Source organism: Equus quagga, chromosome 5 (assembly GCF_021613505.1).
Source record: "Equus quagga isolate Etosha38 chromosome 5, UCLA_HA_Equagga_1.0, whole genome shotgun sequence".
NCBI classification, from domain to species: Eukaryota; Metazoa; Chordata; class Mammalia; order Perissodactyla; family Equidae; genus Equus; species Equus quagga.
Genome location: NC_060271.1, coordinates 40,005,188 through 40,012,683, shown reverse-complemented (window position 1 = coordinate 40,012,683; position 7,496 = coordinate 40,005,188). Strand labels below are relative to the sequence as shown.

The following is a 7,496-nucleotide window of genomic DNA, read 5'->3' as shown; positions in this document are numbered from 1 at the left end:
TTTGGCTGCTGGCCAGACACTGCAGCTCCTAAATCTTCAACCCAGAGCCCCATGCCCCTCGTGGGCGTCTTTCCTGAATGCCTCATGGGGGGAGCGCCTCCCACTACAGCACCTTTCATGCCCCCCATATTCCTGCCCTGACATCCAGTCCTCACAGGCACCCGGACCCAGACTCCCCGCTCTCACATCTACTGCGTCTCTCTGTCCACCCTCCTCCCATAACCCCAGAACAGGCTCTGCTCCCCTCCTGACTCATCCCCATCTGGCTCCCCACACGCCCAGCCTAGTCCCGTGTCCCAAAGCATCACCTTGCCCACTACCCCTCTACTAAAAGCTGGGAGCTCAAGGGGGTCACTCTCCTCCTTCATGGCTCCTCATCAAACTGACCCCCAGGGCCAGGCATCACTGGCCATCTGATTGGCAACCCAAGTGGGTGTGGACTACACCTTCCCCCCGGAATGTGAAATCCCCTAGAGAGGACTGAGGGGGCCCATGGGGCCGGGGCTGTGCCTCCACCCTCAGACTGGGAGTTCTCAGGGATTTCTCTCCCCTGTCAGACTGAGGATGCCCCCAGAGCAGGGACTATGCCTTCACCATTAGACTGGAGCCCCTGGGGCACTGGATAGATCCCTTCCCAGGGTGCCCCATCCTCGATGTGGCCAGGCCAGGGACTCTTCCTGGAACAAAGTGTCTTACCTCTGTAACTTCAGGGCCCTGCATAGAGCCTTGGGGCTTCAGGAATTGTGAACGAATGAATGAGTGAATGAATGAACCAGTGAACAAGTGCAGGCAGGCCCCAGCAGGTGGCACGAGGGATCAGAATCAAAGGAAAGCCGAAGGGGCATGGGGACTTTAATGGCCACCACTTTGGAGAGGAGAGCAGACGTTTCAAGACGCTGGCCCATCCCCAGGACCAGCGGCTGAGAGTCCTGGGGAGGGGCTGGGTTGGAAAGCTGCTGGGGGGCCAGAAGGGGATGGCCTAGCACAGAGCCTGCCCCCACCCCACCCCTCCCCTCAAACCAGCGCCAGGGGCCAGCCTCTGGGCAGGGCTTGGAAAATGACCCATGAGACCAGGTGCTGACATGACCAGGACAGCATGAAGTGGGCATGGACTGAAGAGGGACACTAAGCTGACTCTTTCTCTGTTCCTCCATCCCCCACCCGGCCACTGGCATCCCTCCCTGGGCCCAGGAGAATTTGTCCCCTAGACCAGGTGCTGCCACTACCCACCATCCTGCCTCCAGAAAAGAATGGGGATGGGGACCAAGAGAGGCCTGGAGACCAGCGCCCCCTCACACACCCTGTTCTGGCCTCTGGGCAGCTTGGGTGTCAGTCAGGCGCCAGGCCCAGCTCCCCGCTCCTTGGCCTCACAATCCCAGCCTTTGTCCTGCTGGCCCAGGCCTGGCTGGCTCTGCACCAGCCCAAGGGCCCTTGGAGACCAGAGCAGCTGGAGCCCCACCAAGTATTTTTCCAGGCTGGGCCAGGGGCCCTCAGGAGACAGAGAAGGATGCGAACGGATGGGGTGTTCATTCATCCGTTTGTTCATTCATCCTTTCTTGGACAAATAATATTTATTGAGCCCCACTTTGTGGCAGGCACTGTGCTAGGTGCGGGGGATTCAGCGGTGGGCCTGGCCCAGGCCCATGCCCTCACCCATCTTCTGTTCTACATGCAAATATATGCAAATATATGCCAACAAAACCCTCTCTCCCGGTGTGGGGGCTGGGCTTGGAATGAGGGGCGGGAGAGGAGTGCGGGGTTGGGGTGGGGGTTGGTGAGGATGCTGCTGACTAAGGCTATCTGCAGGGCAGCTCGGGGAGTCTGGAGGAGGGGTCACTCAGGGCTCCACCCACACGCTGCTGTTGGTCACCCGGGCCCCGAACCAGCCCTTCCAGTAGACGGAGTCCTGCCCACCGTGCTCGAAGCGGACGAAGCGGACGCCGGGCCCGTAGTCAGTGAAGGTGTGGGAGATCTGGGGGGGCGCATAAGGAGGTCAGGCTCGGGTCCTGAGGGCACCCCAGCCACCCTACCCCGGGGCGTAACGACCCTCCTCTACCGGTCCTGATTTCTGAGCCCAGGGTCCCTCCACCACACCTCTCTGGTTCCAGTGGGCGGGGTCCCTACGAGCCCCGCCCCTCGCGCGCAGGCCCCGCACACCCCCCGGTTCACCTCGATCCAGCCCGCATCGTCACTGTCCGGTGGTACTGCCACCTGTCCGCTGTTGAACTCGGCCAGCACATCCTCGTGCTCGGACAGCAGCTTCACCGTGAGCTCGTACAGGCAGCCGGCGTCGCTGCGGCCAGAGTACCTGCCCCGAGGGAGGGAGCGAGCGCCCTGCTGAGCAGGTACCAGGGGCCCGGCCTCCTGCAGAAGGTAACCCTGCGGGCCCCCACTACCCATGTCCCCGTTTTACAGACAAGCAAACTAAGGCCAGAGAGAGAAAGTGAGTCGCCCAAGGACTAAACCCCAGGTGGGCCAGACCCAACCTTGGGGCCAAAGCCAGCCCAGAAAGATGCATTTTGTTTGGACCACAGACAGATATTAAAACAAACAAAACTTGCTAACATTTAAAATTCAGGCGGGGTGGTGGATTTCCACCTTCTGAAAACCCGCGGCTACAGTTTGCCGGTACTCCTGCTCCCCCGCCCTGCAGAGCCCCGACCCCGGGGACTGGCCCCTCACCAGTCCTTCACCACGATGGCCGGCTGAGTGGTGTCCAGCAGCTCCTCCCAGTAGCCCTCGGCCTGCAAGTCAATGACCTGCGCTTTGCGACACCACCTGGGGGAAGTGGAGTTAGGACTCAGCGGAGGCCCCTCTCCCCCCTCCCCTCCACGCCCCTTCTCCTTACTCGAAGGAGGAGGCAAAGAACTTCTTGACGCTCTCATCGTGGATGAATTCCACCCCGCAGTCTCCGGGCAGCTCCTCCACCCTCCAGCCGTCGCCACCGTGCTCCACGTCGCACCAGCCCTCCAAGTCCTCTGTAGGAACAGGACAGCCCCACCCTGGTCACCCAGTCCCTGCTGAGGATGCGGCAGATCTGGCTGTCGCCCCTATAGCAGGGGGTCGGGTGCACGTGGTACTTCGTGGTGTCGCGGTGGGCAGTGATGGTGGGGGTGAATGGTAAGCACTTTCTGTTTGCCCTCAGATTCTCCCTCCTGGGAGGGTCCTCCACAGGGTCTGTCTTGCCCCAGCTCACTGAGGGTGGAAGGACGTGGGAAAGAGACCCCCAGGGAGCAGGTGGCGGGAGATAACAATACAGTATTGATTGGGGCTACTTTGTGCTGGGTACTGTGCCAAGCGCTTTATCTCATTTAACCCCCAAAGCAGGCTGGCACTGTTACGGCCCATTCGACAGACGGGGAAGCTGAGCTCCCCAGGCCGGGGTAATAGGGCGTGACCCCTCACCTTCCCCGCACGGGTTGCGCAGCAGGTTGCGCCGCCTCTTGCTCAGGAAGTAGAACTGCTGCCAGTGGTCCCGCTCGTCCTCGGCGCCGCCCTCAGGCACCAGCCCCTCCTGCTGGCACTTGAGCAGCCAGAGCGGGGCGCCGTCCACCAGCTCCTTCCAGCGCAGGCACACCAGGCGGCAGGCCTGCACGAGCTCGGCGGCCGGCAGCTCGGCCAGCACGCGCAGCAGCAGCGGCTCGGGCAGCTCGTCCAGGTATGCCGCCTCCGCCTCCTCGGGCCGCTCCTCCCCGGCGCCCGCCTCCTCCTGCTGCTCCTCCAGGCTCGCCTCCTCGGGCTGGCCCACGTTCTCTGCAGGAAGGGCCGGAGGAGGGCTGTGACTCCCCGTAGACTGTCCACCTCCGCGCCCCGCAACCGCGATGTGTCGGTATCCACCCCGCTCCCACCCTCGGACCACCCGCAGCTGGGGCCAGAGATTCTGTGACCAGAGACTGGGACCCCTTGGAGGAGGCCCACGGGGGCCGGGGCTGCAGACCAGCCCCAAGTCGGAAGAGCGGCCTCAGTTTCCCCTGCAGGGCCAGTAAACCCCATACCTGAGCAGATAACAGCAAGTGACATTATTAACGGCATCCATGTATAGCACTGCTTTAAGGCTTCACTCAGGAACTCCTTTAATCCTCCCCTCACCTCCTCAGGGGAGGCCTCCAGACTTCCCCTTATTACATCCTGTCACCGCCCTGAGTTCCTGTCCTTCCTAGCTTTTGTCCCAGGGTGTGATGGTTTAGGAACACTTTTCTCCGGACTAGACTGAGGGCATGAGGTCTGGAACCGGGTCTGGGAAACACTGCTTCGTCCCCCCGTGCCTGGCATCAGGCACCCTGCATGGCACACTGTCAGCGGCTAGTGTTTACTGGGCACTTAGCAAGTGTTAGGCACTGCTCTAAGCATTTTAATTTTATTGACTCTTTGGATCCTCACAGCATCTCTGTGAGGTCGTTCCTATTGCTGTCCCTATTTCATTGACGAGGAAACTGAGGCACAAACAGGTGAAACGACCCAGGATCACACAGCAATTGAGTGGTGGGAGCCTGGATTTGAACCCAGGCAGTCCAGCTCCAGGGCCACCTTTAACCATCACAGTCTCCAAAAAAGAATCTGTTGAATTGGAGGCACTGTTAGGATTTTGATTTTGCAGATGAAAATGCTCAGGCTCAGAGATGTGAAGTGACTTGCCAAAGGTCACACTGCTAGTGTTAGGGCAGGGGACATGCCAATCTGAGCCCTGAAGGGAAGGGAGAACAGGGACTGGAACCCCCGCCAGCCACAGCCGTGTGACTTGGGGATGGGAGGAGGGCTTGTTAAAAAGAGCACGTACATCAAACAGGGAGATGTAACCCGCGCATGGGAACGGACGGTTTCTTCACCCCTCCTTTTCCTATCCCTGGCTCTCAGTTCCCTCATCTGTAAAATGGGGTAATCATCATCCCAGACCATTCGGACAGTGCTGATGTTCTAATCCCCTGAGGATGGGGGAAGGGCTATCTAAATTGTCAGGAGGTGGACAGATGTCAGGAGCTGTGGGCTGGACTGTCTCCTGGATCCCAGCTGGCCTCAGCGGGGCCATCGAAGCCTTGAATAAGCAGATACCAAGTGCCCAGTGTCTCTGGAGGAGGGAGAGACAGTGAGGAGGAGTCGGGGCCACTCTGGGTGATGGGGGGGGGCCACCACTCTCAGGCCTAGGATGGGGGTTCCTAAGGGCTGGAGCCTGGAAAGCCAAGGTGAGGGTGGACACAGGCCGGGCATTGGAGGAGGGAACAGGCAGGGCCAAGACCTGAGTGGGTGTTGCCGGGACCCCAGCCTGCCAGCCCTTTACCTCCTCACAAGCAGCAGCATTTTCTCCCCCTCCCACACAGTCAGACACCTGAAAGCTGAATCAGGTGCGTCTTCTTCAGAGCCCTGAGCGCACAGTCAGTCCTCAATAAACCTTAGTTAGTGAATCATATTGAGCACAGCACTTTCCCTCCATTACTAGTGTTTTTTGCCACATCTTAGTGATGTCGGGGGTTACCCCTTCCCTTTTGGCAAGGAAGAAACTGAGGCCCAGAGAGGCTTACTGGCTTTTCCCGAGTCACTGCACAGAATAATGGGAAGACAGAGAGGAAAATGCCAGGCCCCGAAGCCACATAACCTGCCCATCCTGCTGCCCACAGCTCTCTGGGGAGCTAGGCCCAGTGTCCTCACCTCTCCACCCCTCCTCCTGCCCTGCCCTGGCCCTGGTCGACACCTGATGCTCCCCCGAAAGGTGCACCTCGCCCAGTCCCCCTCCTGGCCCCAGGCCTGGCACTCTAGGACCCAGATATAATTACAGACCCCCCCACAGCCTCTCAAGCACACACAACTCCCCACATTGTTGCTGTCGGAAAGTTATCTGGCCCCTGGACGCTGCCTCCGAGGCTGAATCACTCACCTGGATTGGGCCCCGGAGTCCAGGGAATAGCTGGGCCCTGGGAAAAAGTAGGAGCCCATTCTGGGGCCCTATAAAGGGTGTGGCAAGGGGGCCAGGGACTGGGGGCAGGAGCTGAAGGAGCTGGGATTGTCAGGGCTGGGAGAGGGCGGCTTGGTTACCTGGGCGGGCACCAATCTGCTCCCTGTTGCCTCCCCCAAACCGTGCCCACTCTCAGAGGGGCCACTGAGGAAGAGGTGAGGGAATGCGCCTGCAGGTTTGTTCCCACCCTGACTCAGCAGGCCGCCCCTACAGGCCCAGCGGGGGAGATCGAGGGGTCAGGAGGGGGGATCTTTGGTGCCAGGCAAGATGACTGGGCAGTCTCAGAGGGCCCTGAGCATCGGCAAGAGCCGGCATCCCAACTCTCTCTCACTGCTGGCCTGGTCCCCACTGGGCATCTGGCCACCCAGATGAAGGACAGCCCTTCCAGACAAGGGAGCCCAGGAGGAAGGCTGGGATGGGGTGGGGAGAGGCCAGGACCCCAAGAAATCCATGGGGATTCAGGCAGCTCACAGGTCAAAGCTGCTGAAAATGGAAGAAGTTGATAGAAGAAAAAGGCCTGCAGCTTCCTTCATCCCAGATGCGTCCCAGACCCCGGCCCCATAGACCCTCAGGAAGCTGGGAGGCAGGAACGTGGGGTTACTCTCATACTATTTCCTGCGTAAGTGGGACCCAGGCGTGTCACCTCTCGGGGCCTCCCGCCAGACCGAGGCACCAGAAGGAGGATTGTGCTCTTTTGAGACTGTCTCAAGGGCTTTGCTCGGGAGAAAGTTTGCCGCGCTGGGTCTCAGGAGCCCCCTCGCTCTGTGATGCCCCCTCTGTGTCGCACTTGCCCGCCTGCCCCGGTCTCCCCTCCCGGATGGAGCGAGTGGGTGCAGGAGGCGGCGGCTACCTGGGTCACCGTCTCCGTCCATCGCTGCGAAGGCGGTCGCGAGAGGAGGAGCCCGAGCGCTGCGGGGCTGCCCGAGTCCCGCGGCGGCGGCGAGTCCAGGCGCTGCCCGCGTCTGGGTCGGGTCCCGCCGGGCCGCGCCTCTTAAAGGCCCCCGCCTCCGCCCCCGCCCCGCCTCTGGCCCGGCGCCCGGACGCCCCGCAGGCCCGAACGGTCGGCCCGAGGCCTGAGGCTACCGGTTCCTCGGCAGACCCAGGAGGCCGGGACAGGTCGGGAGTCGGTTTTTTTTTTAAGGAGGGCGGGAGGGCCCGATCTGGGGCGACTCGCAGCTCCCTCCGGGGTGGCTGCGGGGAGGAGGAGGCGAGTGGGCAGGGAGAGTCTGGGTCAGGAGGAGGGTGCGGGGCGCGCGGCCCGGGCGGAGGGAGCGGCCAGAGGCTCCTCCCGGCACCGCCCCCCCAGGTGATTTTCCTGCGTCGCGGCGGGGCCGCGGGCCTCGGGGGGCGGGGCCGGGGGCGCGGGGGGCGGGGGGGGGGCGGGGCCGGGGCGGGGCCTGGCGGGCCGGGGCGGGGCTGCATCCACCCGCGAGCGCAGGCCAGGCCGGCTCAGCCTCGGCGGCCGAAAGAGATCGCGCAGCAGCGGCCGAGCGCAGGTGACCGGCGGCAGTGGGCGCGGGGGTCGCCGCGGCGCGGCGCGGGCGGCCGG

General features: G+C 62.2%; 2 protein-coding genes across 4 annotated transcripts in view; one reads left to right on the top strand and one right to left on the bottom strand.

Annotated features, from left to right (window-relative positions):
• Positions 1-1,330: 1,330 nt before the first annotated feature.
• Positions 1,331-7,217, bottom strand: FBXO2 (F-box protein 2). The gene is made up of 6 exons (XM_046662908.1): positions 6,798-7,217; positions 3,406-3,753; positions 2,849-2,978; positions 2,683-2,778; positions 2,170-2,308; positions 1,331-1,972 (listed from the first exon to the last, which is right to left on the bottom strand). Exons 1-6 carry the CDS (start codon positions 6,817-6,819, stop codon positions 1,838-1,840), a joined length of 870 nt encoding a protein of 289 aa, XP_046518864.1. The 5' UTR covers positions 6,820-7,217; the 3' UTR covers positions 1,331-1,837.
• A 148-nt stretch (positions 7,218-7,365) lies between these two features.
• Positions 7,366-7,496, top strand: part of LOC124238977 (F-box only protein 44) — a 5,407-nt gene continuing 5,276 nt past the window's right edge. For all 3 annotated transcript variants that reach the window (XM_046660261.1, XM_046660259.1, XM_046660260.1), the window contains exon 1: positions 7,366-7,443. The gene's annotated coding sequence lies outside the window, so the exon portion shown is untranslated. The remainder of the gene's footprint in view (positions 7,444-7,496) is intronic.

Coding starts and splice junctions, on each gene's coding strand:
- FBXO2 (XM_046662908.1), bottom strand. CDS start 6,819: ATGGACGGAGACGGTGACCCAG. Junction 3,754..6,797: donor GGACGGAGACGGTGACCCAG/GTAGCCGCCGCC, acceptor CCCTTCCTGCAG/AGAACGTGGGCCAGCCCGAG. Junction 2,779..2,848: donor TTCTTTGCCTCCTCCTTCGA/GTAAGGAGAAGG, acceptor CACTTCCCCCAG/GTGGTGTCGCAAAGCGCAGG.